At 48.0% G+C, this 25338-nt stretch overlaps 1 protein-coding gene across 3 annotated transcripts in view; it reads right to left on the bottom strand.

Moving 5' to 3' along the window:
• The window catches only part of ctdspla (CTD (carboxy-terminal domain, RNA polymerase II, polypeptide A) small phosphatase-like a), a 28945-nt gene that overhangs the window by 2267 nt on the left and 1340 nt on the right, over positions 1 to 25338 (bottom strand). The window contains exons 2-6 of one of the 3 annotated variants that reach the window (XM_077012655.1): positions 11104 to 11261; positions 9558 to 9590; positions 4229 to 4330; positions 914 to 970; positions 74 to 166 (exon numbers count right to left, since the gene is read on the bottom strand). In XM_077012655.1, coding sequence (XP_076868770.1) covers positions 74 to 166; positions 914 to 970; positions 4229 to 4330; positions 9558 to 9590; positions 11104 to 11261 — 443 coding nt within the window. The remainder of the gene's footprint in view (positions 1 to 73; positions 167 to 913; positions 971 to 4228; positions 4331 to 9557; positions 9591 to 11103; positions 11262 to 25338) is intronic. The other 2 variants (XM_077012656.1, XM_077012657.1) reach the window with 2 other exon arrangements.

The following is a 25338-nucleotide window of genomic DNA, read 5'->3' as shown; positions in this document are numbered from 1 at the left end:
CAGGCAGCTTGAGCACCGAGACACCTCGGTCCAGTCAGACGAGCTCCTTGGACATGCGAGAGCACAGGGTTACCTTCGCTAAGCTGGCTGTGAACAGCACACACTCGAACAGTTCACCCATCTTCTGCAAGAACTCGTCCACGTGTGGTCTCTTCAGCACAAACACCTGACAGAAGACACATCACAGGTTTACTCAGAGAAAGTGCTGGCTGTCAGCCTGCACAGACACTGCACATACCACAGACACAGAACTCAAGAGTTGAGGGTTTTCAATCTCATATGGACGATTTAGTCACTGCAACCCAGCACAAGTAACCAAGAACAGGCCAACCCTGACACACAGAGCCTATCCTGGATTACTTGAACCAGGTAACAATGTCAATACCTGAGGAACACACACACACACACACACACACACACATAGATTCCCTGAAATGTAATGTGTGATGTAATGCCCTCACATTTGCACACATACACGTGCACTCACACACGCACACACACACATTCACACCTAACACTTTTAGGGCTGATGAAGAGGAAGTGTGGTGTGGATTCGGGGGGCATTAAGAGGTCATGAGGTCACCACTGGGCATCCCACTGCCACCTAAACCAACGATGTGGAGAAGGAGCGTGTGAGAGAAAGGGTTCGTAATATTCTTCTATTACTATTGACAAACTGGAGACGCCTTTGGGCTTTGTGCTTTTTTTAAGAGTACTATAAATTCCAGCCACATTGTAACTTTAGGGTGAGAATTAAGTCAAACCCAAAGACATGTATTATGTATCCGAGTCCAGTAATATGCAGACGTCTGTGCACAGTAACCAGTAAAGCTACACACCACCGTGTTCCAGCTGACGCCAAAATAATCGGCTTGGCGTTGTGCTGAAACATGAATCATGTTGTGCACATTACCTGATGAATGGTTCCATCAATCTCCACAGGAACTATGAAATCTGCATTGTTGATGGGCTACAGAAACAGGACACAGAGACAGAGGTTAGATCAGATCAGTAGCACTGATCCCAGAACACCTCAGAGGGGCGCTGTAGAGCAGTGGTCCGCTTCTGAAGGAAGAGATGCTTAGATGTGTGTGTGGGTGTGTGTGTGTGTGTGTGTGTGTGTGTGTGTGTGTGTGTGTGCGCGTGTGTGCGTGTGAGAAGTGAACAGAGCTTGTGACTGGCAATTCATTTTGGAGTCTTTACAGCTAGAGAGTGAGAGACATGGGGAGGCACTGGAGAAGACACTGGGGAGTAGACACATGGGAGACACAGAGGAGACACAGGGGAGACTCACAAACACTGTGGATAAAAGAACTCAGGCAGTACTGGAATGCCATGGAAAAAGGAGAGAGAGTGTCAGTTAGAGAGAGAGGGAGAGAGGGGGGGATAGAAAGATATAATTGAAGAAGTGCAGTATGTACATGGGGATTTTTATTTTGTCTTTTAGTGCCTTTCTGAAGCTTGTTAATAAATAATGGATTTTGTAGTTCAGAGCTGGGAACTGGCAATGTGGACTGAGTGGTTCTTTAATCCCCCTTAGCCCTGTGTTCTTCAGACAAGCTAGACGGCCAGTGGGAAAGAGCAGAGCGACCCCGAACTGAAATGGATCAGTCCGGGAAGTCCCGCACTCTGTAGCTCAGGACATTTTCTCAACATCACAGCAACAGTTAATAGCACACTGAGGTGATTCATTCATATTTGAGTGCCTGCTGCTGCTGGTTCCCGTAGACCGCAGGAAGACTGGGATAACGCAGGGCTGGTGTGAGCCAGGTGAGCTCAGCAGCCGTCAGACAGCAAAACAGCCAGCAGGGGGAGCCGGAGGACTGCGCAGTGGGCAGCAGAAACTCAGGCAAAGCAGTTTTCTTGCCTTCCAGACCAAGCGAAAATGAGACATTAACCAGAGCTGTTTTTCTGTTTTGTTGTTGTTGTTGTTGTCGTCGTCCTCGTCGCTGTTGTTGGCGTTTTGTTTTAGGCGCTGGTAACACCAGGGCCACACACAGCGTGTTAGTTTTTCAAACAGGCAGTTCTTAAACAAGCCCATCAATAAACTGGGCTACACTCCAGTTCCCCCATCCGCTCAGCCTCCATTAAAATGAAATGGCACATTTTAAATTTCTCATTTCATCATTTTGAATGCTTGATCACAAAGCTAAACAGAAGTGCAAGGGCCAAACCTTTTCCCTCTCGCTCAGACAAACGCGTCTCAGACAGACGGAGTCAGACAGACGGATCACGGTGAGTCCACGTAATCAGAGGATTGATACTGACCTTTCCACAAATGCACTAAATGAGCAGACACTTCACAATGTTGTTTCTGCACTTCTCCCCCTCTTCACTGTATTGATCTTTTTCTATACCTTTCTGCCTTGTGTGTGTCTCTCTCTCTCTCTCTCTCTCTCTCTCTCTCTCTCTCTCTCTCTCTCTCTCTCTCTCTCTCTCTCTCTCTCTCTCTCTCTCTCTCTCTCTCTCTCTCTCTCTCTCTCTCTCTCTCTCTCTCTCTCTCTCTCTCTCTCTCTCTCTCTCTCTCTCTCTCTGTCCATGCTAGGGTTTCAGGTGACCTTCAAGCAGGCATAGAATCAACATAAACTGTGGCTCTCAGTAGGTGATTAATTAGCAGTGGAAGACAAGTGCGTCTGCATTTCGATAAAAGCGGAAAACACCCATTGCTCTGAGGACATACGGCCAAGAATGTAGCCTTTACAACACAGCCAGTTTCCAGAGCAGGCACGCCCTTACGCACAGCTGCTGGAGAGTTTACGTAGTGTGCGTGGTGGTGTGTGGGGTTTTATGTAGTGTGTGAGTGGGTGGAGGAGGGGTTGTATTTGTGCGAGGTGTATCGGCGTGTGTGTGTGTGTGTGTGTGTGTTTGTGTGTGTCTGTGGGTGTATACGAGAGAAAGAGGATGTCCCTGTGTCTCTCCCTGGGTCTGCCCCTCTTCCTCAGTCTGTCCCTGTGTTTGTCCCTTTTCCTCAGTCTGGTCGTTTATCTGTCCCTGTGTCTGTCCCTCTTCCTGTGTCTGTCCCTTTTCCAGCCACCAGCTCCCTGTTTTCCGAGCAACAAGAAAAGTTACCAGATGGACATTTTAATTGACCAACAGTTGTACCACAAATCCATTTACATTCTGTGTTCTCATTCTGTCCCCCACCTCCCGCTCCACAGTGTAGATGTAACTGCTCTAAATGTGAATGCTACATATGTGTGTATTTGTCTCTGTGTATGTAAATATGTTTGTCTCTGTAAGTCAGTGTGTGTGTGTGTGTGTGTGTGTGTGCGTGTTCTTGTGTGTCTGGCAACATTTGTGTATCTATGAGTGATTTTTTGAGACTGTTACGACTGTATCTGTGTTTCTGTACATACAGTATGTGTATTCATCTGTCTGTACATATGTGTGTGTTCGTCTGTGTCCGTACATGTGTATGTTTGTGTCTATGGATATGTGTCTGTGCATACGTGTCTGTGCATACGTGTCTGTGCATACGTGTCTGTGCATACGTGTCTGTGCATACGTGTCTGTGCGTAAGTGTGTGTGCGTAAGTGTGTGTGTGCAAGTGTGTGTGTGCAAGTGTGTGTGTGCAAGTGTGTGTCCACCCTCAGCCGTAGATCTTCTGAGGAGTGGATCAGGAGGGGGAGCAGAAGGCTCCTTTGAGGAGAACCACATACATGTGTGTGTGTGTGTGTATGTGTGTGTGTTTGCGTGTGTGTGTTTGTGTGTATGTGTGTGTGTGTGTGTGTGTGTGGGCGCGCGTGTGTGTGTGTGCGCGCGTGTGTGTGTGTGTGCGTGTGTGTGCGTGTTCATGTGTGTGTGTGTGTGTGTGTGTGTGTGTGTGTGTGTGTGTGTGTGTGTGTGTGTGCAGGAGCTTCCCTGGAGGTGTCTGTCAAAGAACCACACTGGCACCTAATCTCACCATGGGAATCCATTCAGATGTGAGCGCTAATCTCAAGGAGAGCTCTGCATCCTGCCATTGCCTTGGAGGACTCGATGGATTATGCGCAGATTGTGAAACACTTTTCACTCCAGCTCAGCACAGACCTCCCAGGTTTGCAGTGAAGCCCGTAATCCACATCAAATGTAATCTTATGTGACTCATGAGCACTGCGAGGTTCAGAATCATCTCCACACACCACATTCCACTCTCAGTTCTGATTCTATTGTGCCTCCTGCATCAGCATTAAAATGAAGTCCAGAAGAGTGTGTGTGGACTCGTGTAGAGTGGACAGAGGGAAGGTACCTTGAAGGAGCTGTGAACAAGAGTCTCGTCCAGGTCGATCACCACGCAGTTCTTGCCGCAGTCGCTGACGCTGACCTCAGGCAGGAGGTATTTAGCTGGAGACTGAGGTGAAGAGTGCACCCAGATGATGGAGGGGTGAAAAGATAGGAGATGAGGAGGAGAAGAGGGGAAATGAGGAGAAGAGAGGAGGAGAGGAGAGGAGGAGAGGAGACGAGGAGAGGAGAGGAGACAACTGGTCATTTCACTGAAGGGAGGAATCCAGGTTATAGCCAGGACCTCCAGATTCTGGGGCTATCTACATCATAAGGCGTGCCAGGCAGAGTCTGCCGGCTGACAGGTTTACAGCATCGCTGGTGTCACCCATCCAAGGCGATGCTGTCGGACTATATTTTACTCTGGCCCGTGTTAAGGGCAGGAGGACGTCTGGAATTTTGGGACAGACGGCTCCGCAGCTCCGAGTACCGCATCACTGGTACAGTCTTTCCCCAAGTTCAGCTGTGTTGCAAAGTCATTCTGAGTAAGCACAATGTGGAGTTAACAGGGAGAGGGTGCGTCAGAGAGGGGAAGATAGAGGAGGAGAAAGAGGGGGAGAGAGAGGAGGAGAGAGAGGAGGAGAGAGGGGGAGAGAGAGGGGAGCAAAGAGAGAACGGGATAACTAACTCTTCCTTTCTTGTGTGGTTCTTGTGTGTTTCCTTTACCTGAGAGGAGCTGACACTCAAGAGGCCAGATGGTCTCACCTGAGGTGGTGTGCACACACACACGCGCACACACGCGCACACACACACACGCACGCGCACACACACACACACACACACACACACGCACACACACACACACGCGCACACACGCGCACACACGCGCACACACGCGCACACACACACAGTTCTTCCTAACAGCCTCTTCTTGTATGATTGTCTGTGTGCGTGTGTGTGTTGTATGTATGCATGTCTGCCTGTATCTATGGGGTCAGTCTTGTGTTGGGTGCAAAGATGAGGAATTACTCATTGCTGGATTCATCTGGAACAGTGACCTCACACCTCCACCCTGATTCATCTGGACTCCTGTCTGACCTCACACCTCCACCCTGATTCATCTGGAACAGTGACCTCACACCTCCAACCCTGATTCATCTGGACTCCTGTCTGACCTCACACCTCCACCCTGATTCATCTGGACTCCTGTCTGACCTCACACCTCCACCCTGATTCATCTGGACTCCTGTCTGACCTCACACCTCCACCCTGATTCATCTGGACTCCTGTCTGACCTCACACCTCCACCCTGATTCATCTGGACTCCTGTCTGACCTCACACCTCCACCCTGATTCATCTGGACTCCTGTCTGACCTCACACCTCCACCCTGATTCATCTGGACTCCTGTCTGACCTCACACCTCCACCCTGATTCATCTGGACTCCTGTCTGACCTCACACCTCCACCCTGATTCATCTGGACTCCTGTCTGACCTCACACCTCCACCCTGATTCATCTGGACTCCTGTCTGACCTCACACCTCCACCCTGATTCATCTGGACTCCTGTCTGACCTCACACCTCCACCCTGATTCATCTGGACTCCTGTCTGACCTCACACCTCCACCCTGATTCATCTGGACTCCTGTCTGACCTCACACCTCCACCCTGATTCATCTGGACTCCTGTCTGACCTCACACCTCCACCCTGATTCATCTGGACTCCTGTCTGACCTCACACCTCCACCCTGATTCATCTGGACTCCTGTCTGACCTCACACCTCCACCCTGATTTATCTGGACTCCTGTCTGACCTCACACCTCCACTCTGATTCATCTGGACTCCTGTCTGACCTCACACCTCCACCCTGATTCATCTGGACTCCTGTCTGACCTCACACCTCCACCCTGATTCATCTGGACTCCTGTCTGACCTCACACCTCCACCCTGATTCATCTGGACTCCTGTCTGACCTCACACCTCCACCCTGATTCATCTGGACTCCTGTCTGACCTCACACCTCCACCCTGATTCATCTGGACTCCTGTCTGACCTCACACCTCCACCCTGATTCATCTGGACTCCTGTCTGACCTCACACCTCCACCCTGATTCATCTGGACTCCTGTCTGACCTCACACCTCCACCCTGATTCATCTGGACTCCTGTCTGACCTCACACCTCCACCCTGATTTATCTGGACTCCTGTCTGACCTCACACCTCCACCCTGATTTATCTGGACTCCTGTCTGACCTCACACCTCCACCCTGATTCATCTGGACTCCTGTCTGACCTCACACCTCTACCCTGATTCATCTGGACTCCTGTCTGACCTCACACCTCCACCCTGATTCATCTGGACTCCTGTCTGACCTCACACCTCCACCCTGATTCATCTGGACTCCTGTCTGACCTCACACCTCCACCCTGATTTATCTGTGACCATGCCACCTGACTGTATTTGGCTCATGCCTCCACCCTGATTTATCTGTGACCATGCCACCTGACTGTATTTGGCTCATGCCAACTGACTGTATTTGGCTCATGCCACCTGACTGTATTTGGCTCATGCCATCTGACTGTATTTGGCTCATGCCACCTGACTGTATTTGGCTCATGCCATCGGACTGTATTTGGCTCATGCCATCGGACTGTATTTGGCTCATGCCATCTGACTGTATTTGGCTCATGCCATCGGACTGTATTTGGCTCATGCCATCTGACTGTATTTGGCTCATGCCACCTGACTGTATTTGACTGTATTTGGCATGTTTCTCAGTTGCATTGTAGCCTTTCTCGAATCATTAACATCACAGTGTCTTTCTCAAAGCCAATCAAACCAACAGCACCACACAATGAACTACCTGCAAAAGGCTGTAACATGCACTAAATCCTTAGTTTAAGTGTCCTAATGACATTTTTTGTCAATGACCGCATCGAAGCCGTCAAAATGACAAATCATTGTGTTGTGTACAAACAAGGGAGCTGAAATGTCACTGTAACTCTGCACTCGGTGAAGCAGCCCACACCACACGCTGCACATGATGAAATGTCCCGCTCACATGCAGATACATGATACACCTTCCCGAGGGCGTGTGGATCAACACTAGCAATTTACTATACACTGCACCATTTTTTTGCTATAAGTTATATCCAATGTATACAACATATACTTATATAACCATTATATTAGTGTTATTAGCAATTGGCTATTTATTGGCTTTTGTCATTTCTTAGCAGGTGAAAAGGGAGCTGTTGTGTTTTCAGCAGGCAGACAACACGAATACGCTGATGCCTGCATTCCTCTGCATGCACTAGGAATGGAGAATCATGCCATTAAAAACCTGCCCGTAAACTCTACTGGGATGTGAGGCCCTTAAACACTACTGGGATGTGAGACTCTTAAACTCTACTGGGATGTGAGGCCCGTAAACTCTACTGGGATGTGAGGCCCGTAAACTCTACAGGGATGCGAGGCCCTTAAACACTACTGGGATGTGAGACTCTTAAACTCTACTGGGATGTGAGGCCCGTAAACTCTACAGGGATGCGAGGCCCTTAAACACTACTGGGATGTGAGACTCTTAAACTCTACTGGGATGTGAGGCCCGTAAACTCTACTGGGATGTGAGGCCCGTAAACTCTACAGGGATGCGAGGCCCTTAAACACTACTGGGATGTGAGGCCCGTAAACTCTACAGGGATGCGAGGCCCTTAAACACTACTGGGATGTGAGGCCCTTAAACACTACTGGGATGTGAGGCCCGTAAACTCTACAGGGATGTGTGGCCCTTAAACTCTACAGGGATGTGAGACTCTTAAACTCTACAGGGATGTGTGGCCCTTAAACTCTACAGGGATGTGAGGCCCTTAAACTCTACTGGGGTGTGAGGCCCTTAAACTCTACTGGGGTGTGAGGCCCTTAAACTCTACTGGGATGTGAGGCCCTTAAACTCTACTGGGATGTGTGGCCCTTAAACTCTACTGGGATGTGAGGCCCTTAAACTCTACTGGGATGTGAGGCCCTTAAACTCTACTGGGATGTGAGGCCCTTAAACTCTACTGGGATGTGATGCTCTACTGGGCAACTGAGCAGCAAGCATTATTTCATTATTTCTAAGAATCAAAACTCGTGTGGCCATCCAGTATGTGTTCATATTTAACATTGAACAGAAGATGAATGAATGAGCAACAGAATGAGCATACCCAAATATTACTAAAATACTGTTACTAAAGTACTATGACTATGTGTTTGTATGAGGAATAAACACTGTTTTCATAAGACAAACACTGTGTTTGTATGAGAAATAAACACTCTGTATGAGAAACAAACACTAAATTTGTGTTTATAAGGGAAATAAAAACTATGTTTGTGTTTGTATGTGCAAAATTAGCTCAAGCTGTCTGCGTGCATCACACACTCCTTCCCCACAAACTAAACTAAAGCCCCTGAAGCCAGTCAAGTCTGTTCTCATGATTCAGATGTGGCCTGTGGAACGGAGTTCACTTTGGCACAGGTGGTCAGTATTTTAGGGTTTGATGCTGCCTACACAGACCAGCAACTGGCCGACCCGAGACGCCCACGGTCATGAGGAGTATAAGGGAAAGAGCAGCTTTGTGCTGGACCAAAACGCTCACCTAAATAAACTAAACAAATCAACCAACACTCTAATGAGTGCTCAGAAATCCCCTGACTGAGAAGATCGAACCAGCAGGTCATTTTGACTTATTTCTACACATTAAATGATTTGCCAGTGGGAGATTATAGTCTCGAGAAAGTCAATTTGCAATCTGCAATATCAAATTTAATCAAGCCTCTGATGGCAAGCTACACATTTGCCTCTGCTAGTGCCAAGCTGAAATACTGTTTGCTTAAAAAGGTTGTGCAATTCAACTGAAAACTGGATTTACAGAGAAAGGGGCTAAACAGAGAAAAGCTGGTATCATGTCTCAGTGGGAGGAGCATGTAAAAACTGATTATGTGGAATGAGCAAAATGAAGTGAGTATGTCTAATCCTACAATGTTGGAACAGTGATGATTTCACCCAAATTATCAGTGAAGAAAGGACAAAAAACCCAGAGGTGTCTGAAGGTTTAAACTTCACCACAGTAAACAAACCACAGCAAATCCTAGCAGGAGAGAGTTCTGTTGACATCACGGCCAGGCACAGGAGGGGCACGTGGTAAATGTTAAAACAGATTCAGAAAGCTTTTGTTGTGTGAATGGAAGGGGTTCATTCTTAAAAAGGTTTTGCCTTCTGAGCTGAAGGAAAGGTCAGAGTGCAGTGCAGACAGGCGAGAGCAGGCTGTACACAAACAACACAAGCACACGCAGGCAGGCAGATAAATACATACACTGGGAACAGGGAAGACCTCCACCTGATCACACTGTGGAACGAGATCAGACAGGGAGAGACAGAGACAGATAGACAGACAGACAGAGAGAACGTGAGAGACAGACAGACAGAGACAGACAGAGAGACAGAGAGAATAAACTAAGCGTAAGAAACACACTGGCACTCATGAGGAGAAGGTGACCAAATAGCGGCTAAATCTCAGAGCTGCTGCTGTAAACTGTGCAGTGAGGTGCAGTGGGGTGCAGTGGGGTGCAGTGAGGTGCAGTGAGGTGCAGTGGGGTGCAGTGGGGTGCAGTGGGGTGCAGTGAGGTGCAGTGAGGTGCAGTGGGGTGCAGTGAGGTGCAGTGGGGTGCAGTGGGGTTAGCTTAGTTCAGGCGCTGAACTAAGAGAAAACGCTCTAAAATCAGTCAGCACTCTCCATGTGGTAAACTGGTGAGCTCTCACCACATGTACTGATAAACCAGTCAGCAGTCACCACGTGTACTAGAAAACTGGTGAGACATTCCACTGTAGATTGTGAGCGTTCTGCATGTACACGGCAGAGGTAATGGGATCTGACCCAGGCCCCCCACACAGATGCCTGTACCTGTGAGTGAGTGAGTGAGTGTGTGTGTGTGTGAGTGAGTGAGTGAGTGAGTGAGTGAGTGAGTGAGTGAGTGAGTGAGTGTGTGAGTGAGTGAGTGAGTGAGTGAGTGAGTGAGTGAGTGAGTGAGTGAGTGAGTGAGTGAGTGAGTGTACATACATATGGAGGAGGAGACAGAGATGAAGGGAGAGATAGAAAAGGGGAGAGAGAGGAGGAAAAGAGAAAAAGAGGGATACATACTGGGATAGAGGGGAGGTAGAGAAAGAGAGACAAAGAGAGTGAGGGGAAGAGGGAGAGAGAGAGAGAGAGAGACAGAGACAGAGACAGAGAGAGGGTAATTCATCATTGTAGACACAAGTCACACTTTATTGGAACAGAAGAGCCAGCTTTACTTTCTTCAATGTAGTGGAGTGTGTGTCTGTGCGCGTGAGCCTCTGGGAGCGAAAATATGTGAGGGTGTGTGTATATGTGTATGGCTGAGTGGGTGTGTGTGTGTGTGTGTGTGGGAGGAGCGGAGCAGAGACGGGTGACTGAGCATGTGTGTGTGAGAGTGTACGTGCACACATGTACATGTAACTGTGTGTGTGTGTGTGTGTGTGTGTGTGTGTGTGTGTGTGTGTGTGTGTGTGTGGCGGCCGGATACTGAAGAATGTGTGTATGGAGAAGCATGCGCACCATTTCTTAATTTCTTAAAGAGTTCACTGTGTTCAGAGCAACTGGAAAACTTTAGAGTGCAGACGGAGACACACAATTGCACATGCGCATAAGCGTACATGCACGCACACACATACACGCACACAAAACATACAAACACAGTAGTAACAGCTCTTAAGCAACATAGCAAGATCATAAAGACAGTGGAAGCAAGCCAAGACAGACAGAAAGCCCTTAACACCCAGAGTGGCACTCTGCAGGTGCTGAAAAGAGGGGGCGTGGCCAGGAGGGGAGGGGCGGGGCTTACCTTAGGTGCAGGGCCATTCTCCTCTGCAGGTGCAGGCAGGCCGCAGGGCTTGCTGATGGGGCTTGGTGGCTCCACATTGTAGTTGCGGAAACAGCAGAAGATGTGGGTGAAGATACTCCGGTTTCTGTGTTTCTTTAGGCTGCTGTTTGACTGCGAGACTGGGATGAACACACACACACACACAGTTCAGAACATCTGGAGCTTCACCTCCACTGCCCTGTAACTTAAAGCCCACGTCTTCTCCACGTGCCCAGACGAACGCTACAGCTATAGAGACAACTACAGCTATATAGAGGCTAGTGGGGGTGGGGCTGGGGGTGGGGGGGTGTGGGCGTGGATTTTTCGATTGGTCGAAACAGTACGCTCCCATTCGCCACACATTGCAAACATTGTTGCCCGCATTAACATACACAGAACGCGTTTCCATGGAAACCTAGTCACCTTTGGCCTGTTCTCCTGCATGGTGGCTCTCCCTACACGCAGTGAGGCCTCCGTGTCATCACACAGAGAGCAGGAGTTACGCAACTCCCACTGAAGCGCACAAGCGAGTCCCCGTCAGCGCCTCTGAAACGCAACGCTGCTCAGAACGCACACAGCTACAAGCACCAGAGTGAACACAATGTTCCAAAATACAACACACTTGCAATTAATAGTAATAATAAAATAACATCAAAGTTAAATCACTGCAAAAGAAGATGATCTCACATCAGCGTAAAAGAACAACAAAACTATCAATAGAATTATTCAAAACTAGTAAAAAAATTAAACTAATAAGAGAGCAGGTAAAATGTGAAAGTTATAACAACGGCTTCAATGCAACCCTGGGAAGATAGTAGATCGCTTGACATGTTTGCATGGACAGAAACAGCAATGTCTTCATTAGTGTTCTGTTAAACAGACAGTCCAATCTTACAAACCCGTCCCAAGGTGTTCAGTGCATGGCAGGGTAGTGCAGAATTAGGACATTTTCAGTATTGACCTTTAACATAAAGCTATACCATGCAATGTGATTTCCCTTTTCAACATAGGCCAGCACTTACATTTCAAAAGGAGCACCTTGTTCACTGCCTCCAGACACAACATGGCTCTCACACCCAAGCAGAAAGCCTTGGGCTAAGCCTTAGGAAGTCTTTGTTCTGGCAAAAGATGCCCTCAGCTCCAAATGAATGTCCTGGGCTGGAATACTGCCTACAAAGTCTGCTACAACAGGAACAGGTAGAGACCCTGTCACACACTACTACACCTGAGTGTAGGTGTATGGTGAAAGTGACAAACAAGCTTCCTCGTCTCGCTGCTTTTTGCTAAACAGAAGTGATTTGGCTCAGGTGATGGCATCTTCGTTAGACGCAGCTGACCAGTACGCACCTGAGCTGTACACACCTGAGCAGAGAGGACACACTTGAGGAGAGAGGACACACCTGAGCAGAGAGGACACACCTGAGCAGAGGACCCAGCAGTGGTGACATGCTCAGAGAGAGGCAGGCAAACAAAGATGCGGTCATTAGACTTTTCCTTTCAGTTTGGTCAGTCAGTTATGAGTGTCTCTTCATTATGCTTTGAAGAAAGACAGATATATTAGCTCCCCTATGACCCTGGTAAAGGCTGTGACCCTCCCTCATGACCCTGGTAAGGGCTGTGACCCTCCCTCATGACCCTTGTAAGGGCTGTGACCCTCCCCTATGACCCTGGTAAGGGCTGTGACCCTCCCTCATGACCCTGGTAAGGGCTGTGACCCTCCCTCATGACCCTGGTAAGGGCTGTGACCCTCCCTCATGACCCTGGTAAGGGCTGTGACCCTCCCTCATGACCCTGGTAAGGGCTGTGACCCTCCCTCATGACCCTGGTAAGTGCTGTGACCTGATTGCTGCTTTGCATTGATAATTTGATTCATCTGTGTAGACAAGCAGATCATCTGTGTCAAACGCGCGACAAGTAGGACACCAAACCATGAAGAAAACTTATCAAGCAGGTCAACTCTCAACACGTAATGCTTTTCAAAAGACAATTCCAACTTGTGGAAATAAAATCATGTAATATTCCTTTATAAAATGTGTTATAGTCAGGATTGCATGTAGAAAGACTCCAGACAGCAAAAAAATCAAGAAAACTTGATATTCCAAAGGATCCTTATAGGAAACCTGCACTCACAAGCTCTGAGTGTGAAAAAGAAAGTGGAACAGTGTGTTTCTGCAGCTCAATGACGCTCAATGGAAAAAAGTGAAGGCAAACGTCAGGAGGCTCGATGGCGCTGGTTTCCCAGAGTGGCTTTGGATAACTGCTGCTCCTCCCCTGCTCCTGTGGGCACCCCCTGAACCCCAGTATCCCCTGCACCCCCTGCTCCCTGAGGCACCCCGGGCTGGTACCTGGGATGGTCCTGTTCGAGGAGTTAGCTGCTGCAAAGCAGTCCAGGGTTTGGAGTATTTTAAGCTGTGGTGTCTGGGAACTGCTTTGGCAATGAAAGCATGCACTTCTCAGCCTCAGACTACTCTGGCCAGTCCTGCCCTGTTGTTTCCCAGAAGGCCTTGCTAACTGTTTAAAATACATCATACACCGGATAGTGGCAAAGTTTCTACTGTAAGATGGCCCCTTTCCTCCACACACCATCCAGTTGACTGACGGCCATCTGCCCGTCCCCGAAATGAACAAGCGTGTGCGATCATGCACAAAGAGTGTACCTCTGACTCCCCCGTTCTGAAGAGGCCTCGAGTTTTCCCGCCAAAAACATGGAATGGGCGGGAGGAGTGAGTGAAGGAGGGAGGGAAAGAGAGAGGGGAGAGAGAGGGTAGAAAGAAGGAAGAGAAGCAAAGAAGGAGAGGGGGAGAAAGAGGGTGGGGGTGTGGGGAGGAGCAGCGAGGGTGAAGGAACCCTAGATGAAGCCACCTAACCACGTCCAGCCCCTCCGACACCATCGCTCAGAACAAACAGTGATGTGATCTCTCCCTGGCCAAAACAACATTGCTGAGAATTTGATGCTGCACACACACACACACACACACACACACACACACACACACACACACACACACACACACACACACACACACACATGAACCACAAACACCCACACCCACCCACACCCACACACACACCCACACAACCTAAAAACATATTCTCTGGCTGGCCACAGGAATGTGTCTGGAGCCAGCCTGCTCAGAAATGCTACCACCGCTGTATCCCTGTCTGCTCTACAGGATTACCATTCACTGCTAAATATTAAAGCTTCAAGCTGCGTGCTGCTGCTAAACAAACAGCAATTAGACGAAAGTGGGTGTTGAGAGTGACAAGTTGTGACACTGCAGTGCAGAGAGACAGGAGAGGAGGCAGCGTGGGGGGAGCCGGCGCTGACAGCTGCAGTCACACAGGTGACGGGGCCCAGTGAGCTGTGTTTTCGGGCTTCTTGAAACATGACTGACAGCTCTGGTTCTGGTAAACAAAACCTACAGCAGTCTGGTGAAACGCTGCACAAGGGACAAAGACGCCAGGCCAGAGACTCCGCTGCTTCTTCTGGGTGTTTTGGAGGCTTCTTCTTGTTTTCTTCACTTTAGCCGCAGCAGTCGGGCTTAAGGACGATGTGGACTGTTTTGTAGCTCTGGGTGATGTGTTCAGGCTGGTTTCCACAGTCGGGGGAAGAGCTGATCCTGAGCTCTGCATGTGACGCACACGGGCGGGGCTTCTCCCAGCAGCCGGAAGGACAGGGAGACGCAGGAAATTCCGCACATTCCTGACAGGAAGAGATAATAAACCTCCAATATGCAGCGGAGAGGGAGTGAAACACCCGCCGGGGCAGAACCTGGGTCCACGCAGCACCGCTGACGGCAGGGTTAGTACGGCAGGGTTAGTACGGCAGGGTTAGTACGGCAGGGTTAGTACGGCAGGGTTAGTACGGCAGGGTTAGTACGGCAGGGTTAGTACGGCAGTGCGACTACGGCAGAGTTTCTACGGCAGAGTTCACCGCCGAGCTGGACTAGGATGAAACCAGGCTGATGGTTGATGGCGCGTCTAACGGAGACCAGCAATCACGAAGAAGAAACGGGAGACCCAGCTGGGATCTTCTGGTAGTGGTCAGGACACATGCGTAGCACCCATGGGCCCTGGGTTCAAGCCCAGGGTACGGTTTCTGTCCTCAGCCTTCATGACAGTGATCAGGAGAAACATGTACACAGATGGACGGAGTGGTGCAGGTGGTGCTGGAGGAGGGAGCCCTTGCAACGTCACACCTCTCCTGCTGTCCGAGTCATTCTGATGGAAGTGCTACACTAGCTAAATTAATTTAAAACACACAAATGCTTTTTGTCACATATCCAACTTTTTGTCTAAGTATGACAGCAACATGGTTATGAATCCTGATGGTACCATAACTCTTCTTGGCTGGGAGATTAGTGAGTATAATTAGTAAAGCTCTCTAGGTGGGCAAGACAGCTCGCTTCCTCTCTTCTGATGTCATACGGCAGTGCCGGCCAATCACGACGCTGGGCCAGCTCAGGCTAGCGCTCTCTCCACTCTCCTGAGCAAACGCTCAGATAATACACAGTGTCTAGCACCATGTGTGAGAGTGAAGGCACACAGTCACATTTCTTCTCCCAGATCAGCCGGTTCCACACGACAGGACACCTCGAGACAATATGTGGGGACCTGGCGATGGCTACCACTGAACAGATAATTGGGCAAAACTCTAAAAAAAGATTTAAAAAAAAACAACACCCTTTTGCCCAAACACACAGCCTAGACTAGCCAGTGCCCCTGGGGCCAACGTAATTGGTTCTGAATGACTGCTCACTTCAGCGTGACATTTTCCACAATACGTTAAGACAAAGCGTCGGGAGCCGGCCCACTCCAGGCTGATGCAAGACGGAGGCCACCGTCATGTTCAGTCAGGCCGCAGGAGCAGACACAAAGCCCTCGCCACAGTCAAGTGTTCTCATTACGTCCACCACCACGTCTGTTGCGTCCCTTGTTTGTAATTCCTCGGCAAAAATATTACGGCTCCTCTTACATCACTGTCAAGTAAGTGCTCGTCTGAAACACATTAAGCCGGTCCCTTAAAGGCACCAATGGGGGTTTGCTGTGGAGATAACAAGCAGTTGTATCTGAGAGCAGAGTGAGGACTGATGATTAACCTGCGGTACAAAAGCGTCTTATTTCATCAGCTCTTCGCATACGAGCCACGCAGGGCGTTCCGACGCCCACGGTCACGTCTGAGGAGACGCGGGGCGAGACGCAAACCTGCAATTCGAAGTTCGAGCGCTGCGGCTGCTCGATCCGTGACTGCAACGTTAGCGTCACGTGTTGAAGATCAGAAGGAAGGGGCTGTGAGGGAAAGCGGTAGGTCCACGTTTTAAAGAGGAGAAGACAGAGCCTGCCGCTCGAAGGCCTGGCAGTAATGACCGTGATCACCGCAGACTCGGGATGTTGGTGACCGCACTGGACACGGTGGAGTGTCCCTCTCACGCCTGCGTTCCTGCTTTAATCTCAACACTGGTAAGTGCGTCTGTGGTGGTGCTCTGAATTCGGATGGCTCTCTGTTACAGGACGCAGTCACAGGCCTGGCTGCACAACTCCACAGCCAGGAGAAGGCCTCAGATACACGAGGTGCAGAGCAGCGTAACGTTACATAACGCATTCTTAGCGCCCGTCGCTATTTCGCAGCATGTTGAACTCAAAAGAGGCCTGGAAGGGTAATGGACCTTCAGAGCACACACACGTCTCGGCACAGAAGCATCGGACACGCTGCAGCCTTCCCCCGGAGCCCCGACAGAAACATGCCCTCCTTGGCTACATAGAGGCTGTATCTCTCCTCCCACCCATGGCAGCCCCATGTGGTACAGAGCGCCCAGGGGCTCCAGATGAAGGGGGGGATAAAGGGAGAGGCAGGGGGGCGGGGCGAAGGGCGGATTAAGAGAGCGACTGGGCAGAATCTGGAGAAAACAGCGAGGGAGACGTGACGTTCCTGGCGTGTTACGCAACACGGCAGCAAGAGCAGACCGCGGCGTTTGGAGGGGAGGAGGCAGGCAGAGCGAATGGTGGGGGAGGGAGAGAAAGCGGGGAGAGAGGGAGAGAGGGAAGAAAAGAAGAGAGAGAAATGGAGAGACAGAAGGGGACAGGGGATAGGAAAGGGAGGTAGAGAGAGAAAAGAGAAAGAATGAAGAAAACAGGAGAAAGACAAAGACTAAAGGCGGATGAAATGAAAGCCTAGCACATGTGTGCTTTAAAAGGGGAAGAGTAGGAGAGCAGTGAACGTGAATGTCACACATTATTAGTTCTTTTCTGGGTCTCGGAGGCTTTGACACTGGAATATATGGGATCTAAGAATAACCACCAGAGACATCATCATCTTATCAGAAAGTGACAAGACGGGACACACTATAATTATAATACCATATTAGTACTAGCCGTTGATTGCAAAAAATTACATGTTCTGTTGGTTATTAAAATTACAATAACTCTGGTATTAGGATTCAATTAATATTTCTCACAGATATGGTTAACCAGTCTGGGTAAGTACACATGCTTGTAAACACTTTGTAAACCTGGTGTATACTATCAAGGTGACATGTTTAATTCTTCTAGATCTTATTAATTTAATATGTTGTTTCCTATAAGACTATTAGGACCAACAATGCACTTTCCTTCCACACAGTACTGAACAATACCCGCCCCCTCGTTTCATTTGCATGCCTTATCGTTTGTAGCTCCACCCTTTGTTATTGGTTTCATGTGTGTCTAGTTTAGTTCCTTAATTATCCTTGTATTTAAACCCTGTATGTCGTTTGGTGGTTGTTGTCTACGTATGGCCCAATTTGTGTTTCTCAACTGCCATGTTTCCTACCCACTATGTGTCTGCATTGCTTGTAATCCCAGCCAGTGAATTGTTTTCATCTTTTGTTATATTTTTGGGTTTGCCATGTCTCATCCTAGTTTACGTATCTGTCATATTTTTGTTTCTGATTGCCCTCGAACGATGAACCTGGACGGTGTCAACGACTCCGATTATGGATTTGCCCCAAATAAATCTCACTCTCTTCAGAGTATGCATCCGCCTCGCAATCACTCCACAACACCCTCTGCATTACAAATCCCTTCACCACATTTGCTTACCACACAAGGACAGGGAGTCAGATCAATACAGGACGATCGATCAGTCGCAATACAATTATGATCAATATCCAAACTGGGGAATTGCCAACACTGTGTCAGAAGAGTAAATCACATCATCAACACAAAGGATCCAGGTATCACTACAGAGCTCATCCCACTCCAACACACACCCTTCAGATGCTACTGTGAACCAGAACATTTTACATGCGTTCTTTCAGCACACACAGGTCCCCCTCCATTTATGAGTGATCCTCAAGAAGTAAAGGACAGAAGACCTAGATTACATTTTCCAGGAATCACTGCATGAACTACTAGAACTAACCTGTTGTCGCCTTTGAACAAGTGTGTACACTCGTTCATCAGGGCTACATACACTCTGAATGTACTGTACAAGTGTAAATACTGAAGGCTTGTAGCTCCAGTCTCAATCCTTTCAAGGCTCACATTCAGGGGAGTGAGCTTAAGATGTATTCATATTTAAATGCAATAAGTCTGAAAGGTTGAGATCAGCAGCTGCAGGCAACAGATCCATTGCTATCTGGCGGGAGGCCAGACCTTCTGCAGAGGGGTGCTCCTCACAACAAGCCCTCACCCAGACACTGCAGGCCACCACTAAACCAGCTGAAAGAAGACTCTTATTTCTGGTCCAATAACTATTCTTCATATTTCTATTTCCATGTTATTTGACACAATAATAACTACAGGCTTTTTTATTTAAGCAAAAATGCAAACAATAAGTATTCCAAAAATATGTTGGGTTAATATGTTGGATACAACAACAAGAACCAAGCAGGTCCCTGCGAGTCCAACTGGTCTGAATATCAGTCACATTAAACTGACTGTAATGTCCATCCTGGTGCACATCATCCTCCCACGAGCAGAGCAAACGGAGCTTGTGAACCTCTACAGGACCACAACCAACTGTGATCTGGGCTTCCACATCCACTCAGCCCAAACGCTCCTTCTTCATCGTTAGAAATGAAGACCTGCACCAGCTGAAACACAGTCGGTATACAGACACGTCCCTTCCGCTGGTGCCCATGCAGGCCGACTCCTATGACAACAGGCCGATAAATTTAGCACTTAACGCGGTACTGATGCCACAAGTTGGTTTACCCCACCATGCCAAGGAGACAGACTTGCAACTGCAGCTATGTGCAGGACAGAGTTTCTCAGGCCCACCGACGACCAGGATGGTGCAGGATCTAATGAGCTTCAGAGTGGAAGGTCCTGACAGTAACCAGGAAACTGTGCATGATACTTCATGTGGTTTGATAGTGATATTCCCGTCCCCTCTGGCCTTAGTGACGTACTTAAAGCCTGTCTGATGTCCTCCTGGAAGAATACAATATCATAGCATCACTGTTTCAGGACAGGTAAAACAGTTGCTGCTGTTGATTTCATAAAGCCTACTAAAAACACTCGCGTGCGCGTACACACACACACACACACACACACACACACTCTACTTGCGTCCCACTTAGAGTCTCCCTGGAGGCACATTCACCATTAAATGGAGCTCACCCTGAACTCTAAAGACTAAGCAGTCTGCATTGTGTCCACATGTAGCAAAGCATTACAAAATGTGCCAGAGACCTTTTCTCTCCCTCTCTCTCTCACACACACACACACACACACACACACAAAGCTACAAAGATAAACAAACAAACAAAACCAAAAGAACTCCAATATAGCGTCAGGCTACAATTACAGTTGCGTGCAACACAATCCTTCTCTCCTCTGACCTGCAGCTGTTTCTGTCCATTATATACAACACAACTGTTTCATTCAATGAAAATGATCATGCATGTAAATATATGTACAGCTTTGTGTACAAAAAATGCTTGATCTAAACTCTACCATGAAGCCAGTTAACAGCAGGTGTCTGTCTGGCTTCCAGAGAGAAAGGGAGAGAAGGAGCGAGATTAGAGGGAAGAGAGAGAGGGAGACAGAGAGAATGAGAGAGAGAACATCACTGAAACACATTTCAGTCCCCCCCCCCCCGCCTCCTCTACCACACAGCACAGCTATCGATCTGTTTTGACAATCTCCCATTCAGTGGCCACTCAATGAATCCTCAGCTGTCCCGGTCCTGAGTGCTGCCATTACGGACTAGTTAAGGAGTGTGGGTGGAGGGGGTGGAGGAGGTGAAGGAGGTGAAGGGGTGGAGAGGAGGCAGGGGCAGCAGATGCTGAGAAAGAATCGTACTGATGTGTAAGTGTGAGCTCGGGGACATCCAGCCCTTGTCCTGCTCCACCTCCAGCTCCACCTCCATCCTCTGTCTGCTCTGCCTGGATCTGAACATCAGTTATTCCTGCAGCCCCCTGAAAGGCAGGTGCAGGTGTGGTGAAAGCAGTAATGAAATACTGGGGGATTCTGGGTGCACCTGGTCCATAGAAACGGTCCATAGCTCAGGACCTCAGCCAGACAAAGACAGTAAAATCCGACACACAGTGACTAAGCACCTACTTTCATCTTTTTATTTCTCCAAAGTACAGTAATAAAAATCTAATTATTTAATAGATTAAAACAGCGATGGGGCTCAAAATAATCATTAAGACAATTACTTGCATATTAAGTCGTCAGGCAGATGTAACGTCCAGCAATGCTAAACTACAAATGTGAAGGATCCTGTTGAAATGAGCAGCTAGTACAAATGAAGATAGTGAAAGTGTTATGGAAATCTTTTTTTTCTGAAATGATAATTAAGGTGTTGTTACTGCCTCTTCCAAACCAGTGCTGGAAAGATGTGTAGTTAATAAAATCTCCATAAAGCCAAGTGCAGTTGTACAGAAATACAAATACATAAGATCTAATTACCCAAATGTTAACACACACACAGCTACAGCTAAACACTCTCTCTCTCTCTCTCTCTCTCTCTCTCTCTCTCTCTCTCTCTCTCTCTCTCTCTCTCTCTCTCTCTCTCTCTCTCTCTCTCTCTCTCTCTCTCTCTCTCTCTCTCTCTCTCTCTCTCTCTCTCTCTCTCTCTCTCTCTCTCTCTCTCTCTCTCTCTCTCTCTCTGACACACACAAGGGCGTTGAAGGCACTTTTCCAAGACTCTCCAACTCCAATGCTGCTAGTCCCACAGCTGTACCAGGAGACCCCCACCGGGATGGCCCCTGCCAGGGTGTGACTACAGAGGGCATGTCCACCACCTCCACCCCTACACCCTCTACAGTATTCACGCTGGCACCTCACCAGTTACAGTACCACTGGGTTCCGACTGGCTGAGCAAACACTGTGGATCTGTGGATCTGCACATGCTCAATAAGGGACGTGCCGAACACACCCTCGCAAATAATCAGCTTGTACTTCAGACACTCCACCTGCTGCCACTCACTAGACGATGGAGGTTCAGATGAAGAGTTCCCATGGTGCTCAGCAGGTTCCCATGGCGCTGAACTCAGCCGGTAGAGCCCACGCTGGGATTTGCTGAATGAGTTTCAGCAAACCAGAGTGTTGACAGCTCTAAAAACACTAATGTTCAGTCAGTCACTGGGCCAACCTCCATTGACAGCTGGGTAACCAAAGTCTCAGTTCTCCAAACATCTCTCCAGCTTAACAGCCAACAACCCTGACCCTCGCAATGGATTGCTTTCCTCACAAAGACAAATGATTCACCATCTCTAGGGAGGTTCCCAGAAACGAATCGGTCAGAAACAAATCGCCTCAGCTGAAACCAGTGAGGGAACGGGGAGTGAAACGAGACATTCTGCAGGAAAACAACAAAAACAACACAGAACAAAAACAACACAGAACAAAAACATAAATAAAAACAGCAGAAAACACAAATAAAATGACAGCTTCCTAACATTCCGGCAAGAACCTTAGCTAAAGAAAGGTGAGACTAAAACTACCCCAGAAGATGGTGTGTGTGTGTGTGTGTGTGTGTGTGTGTGTGTGTGTGTGTGTGTGTGTGTGTGTGTGTGTGTGTGTGTGTGTGTGTGTGTGTGTGTGTGTGGAGTGGAAGCAGTTACATTTAGGATACAAATCTCTACTACAGTGTGAGCATTGTTCATGCTGTCATTGATATGGGACACACTAGTGGAGGCTTTTCCGCTGTGAATCTGACCAAGTAGGGAGTCTGAAGATGACCAGCGTGCAGCATCTGCTGCTCACCCACATTCCACCTCAGACGCCGCCGACATAATCTGACAGACTTGAAGTTTATGTCAAGCAGCTGGTAACATGAGGTGAGTACCTGGTCCCTGCTGCATTACGTTTGATTCGCTTCCTACAGGGCATCAAACAGCTCTGCCTCAAATAGACAGGAATCTCATCCCTGTCAGGTCCGCAAGTTCGTGCTGTTCTTGGATTAGAGGGTGGGCTCTCACTGACAGTCCATCCTCAACGCGTCACGCTCTTGCTCGGTAAACGAACTGAAAGCGTTAGCAGGGTAATTTGATAAATGCCAGAGTTTGGAGGTTCTGAGAACAGCAGTTCTGAGATCTAAAACAAAGGTCAGGAAGAATGACGTGTAAGCACCTGGGTGAAGCTTGGTCGGAACCAAATACACCGTCCAGCCATTACTGATCACAGAAAAACAGGCTGTCTCACTGATCTCATACCAACCTTCATCTATTGGCTCATGTCTCAATTCAAACTCGATAAAACAGAATTGTTTATAACGCTGTGTACGCCAGCATTTTCTTGAAAACACTAGTGTAGTGGGGCTTTTCTGATGTTAAATCATTCCCCATTCATTATGCATGCAGAACAAAATCTTTAAACACTCTCACAAAGCAAGCAGGTTATAAACATGACTGGTATTTGTTAGCCGAGCCGTCACTCACGCCGAACATGATAGGGCTCTGAAAATAGCCCTGCGCGACTTTGAAATATTCAGCAAGCTCGGCCCAATCCCAAGCCCGAGTGCCGGACACACTCTTCACTATCTGAGGACCTGGACCACGAACCCTGAGGTCGAGAAGATTGGATTACTCATGAGCCCGACCCATGATTGGCTCCTGATATTCCTAGGCCAAAAAAAAAGCAGACAGGAACCGTTGGTCAGGAATTAACATGGTGAAGTCTGATATGTACAGGGCCTTGATTTAAAGAAGACTACAAGCCCCCTGTTGGCTGTCTGCCCCTCCTGGTACCCTTTTTGTGAAGGCCATGAGAAATGGTGTGTCTTCATGTGCCCAGTTCCCTTAAAATGGAATAAAAGGATTCTGACTGCCATGACGTTACAGTAGTAGACTGAAAATCTAGTCACAGCCAGCTGAAGTTCATTGGCTACTGGCAGGGAACACTGTCGTGAATGCCACTCCTGGGTCAAGTTTCTGTCAGTCAAATATTCATACCTTGACCTTTAGCAAAGAGGTCAAATGTCACACTGGAAGCATCTTGTTTAAACCTATGAGGTGAGCATAAACGTATTCATCATCTGTAATAAGGAACAGGGTACAACTAATGCCGTATCACAATAGCAGCCAAAACGCTCTCTGATACCCAAACATCACAATACCACACCAGACACTATCGGATACCCAAACATCACAATATCAGACCAGACACTCTCTGATACCCAAACATCACAATACTAGACCAGACACTCTCTGATACCCAAACATCACAATACCAGACCAGACGCTCTCTGATACCCAAACATCACAATACCAGACCAGACACTCTCTGATACCCAAACATCGCAATACCAGACCAGACACTCTCTGATACCCAAACATCACAATACCAGACCAGACACTCTCTGATACCCAAACATCACAATACCAGACCAGACGCTCTCTGATACCCAAACATCACAATACCAGACCAGACACTCTCTGATACCCAAACATCACAATACCAGACCAGACACTCTCTGATACCCAAACATCACAATACCAGACCAGACACTCTCTGATACCCAAACATCACAATACCAGACCAGACGCTCTCTGATACCCAAACATCACAATACCAGCCCACACGCTCTGATTCAGCTCATTGTATTGTAAACTGCTCTGCACTGTTTAAACTGAGGTGAAAGAAACCAGAGAATGGCATGAGAACCAAAGTCTGCTCAAGGAACCATCTGCAGCCCAACACACCCACCTGGACCTTTAAAGGACCCGTCTGCAGCCCAACACACCCACGTGGACCTATAAAGGACCCATCTGCAGCCCAACACACCCACGTGGACCTATAAAGGACCCATCTGCAGCCCAACACACCCACGTGGACCTTTAAATACTTGTTTGCTCCCAACATCAATCTCATTAAAATCTTTGCACACAATTATCTCAGTTGACCTATTTATAACCTTGGAGACCCTTTCTTCCCATTAATTAAGGTGACTACAGACAGCTTGGTCTTGTGCGGGTGTGTGTGTGTGCATGTGTGTGTGTGTGTGTGTGTGTGTGCGTGCGTGTGTGTACAGCAACAAAAACACTGCCCTGCCTAAATTAGAATTCATTCCAGATCTGTGCTTTGGCATAGCTTGCCTAACAATCAGGTGAAGTACACTAAAAACGTTGCATTACCTGTTCAAATTCCCATGTACAGCAAAAAAGCAGGCCCGTCTGAGCTCAGATATAACGGAATATCTCAACGGTTAGGGAGTACAACAGTGCCAAGAGACAGACAACAACAATGAGATTGCTTTTGTCACTTGACCCTGTCTGGCAACCTGCTCACAGCAGGGCTGTTCTCTGTAGGTCCATCCAGTCACACTCAAAGGGATTGTGTGGAGATGAGTTCAGATTCTCAAGCTTTCATAGACTCCTCCTCCTGACATGAACACTACAGTTTGAGATCTTGGCACCAATGGAACCCCTTTTTCTCAAGTTGAATGTCCATATGTTTGCTTTTCAGCCCCTACCAGGTAAAGGTTAAAACAACTGCTTACATGAATGATGTGCCTTCCTGGAACATTATAGACATGAGATTCTCAATGAACAATCTCATTAAGGGCAAAAACAAATTCAATAGAGGGTGCTTTTAATAACAATCTTTAAAAACTAAAAAAAAAAAAACAGCAATTTATTATTACATTTATCACACTTCCTCCCAATTCAAAGTTCACATTCCTGAAGGCTCTGGGCAATTAGAAAACAAATCTGGTACAAGATTGATCAATACAGTTTACATAATGTAGGAAAATGTAAATTAGACATGGAAAGCAATTCTAAAAAC

The sequence above is a fragment of the Brachyhypopomus gauderio genome, chromosome 7 (assembly GCF_052324685.1).
Source record: "Brachyhypopomus gauderio isolate BG-103 chromosome 7, BGAUD_0.2, whole genome shotgun sequence".
Taxonomy (NCBI): domain Eukaryota; kingdom Metazoa; phylum Chordata; class Actinopteri; order Gymnotiformes; family Hypopomidae; genus Brachyhypopomus; species Brachyhypopomus gauderio.
The sequence above is the reverse complement of the archived record's forward strand: the minus strand, read 5'-3'. Positions and strand labels throughout refer to the sequence as shown.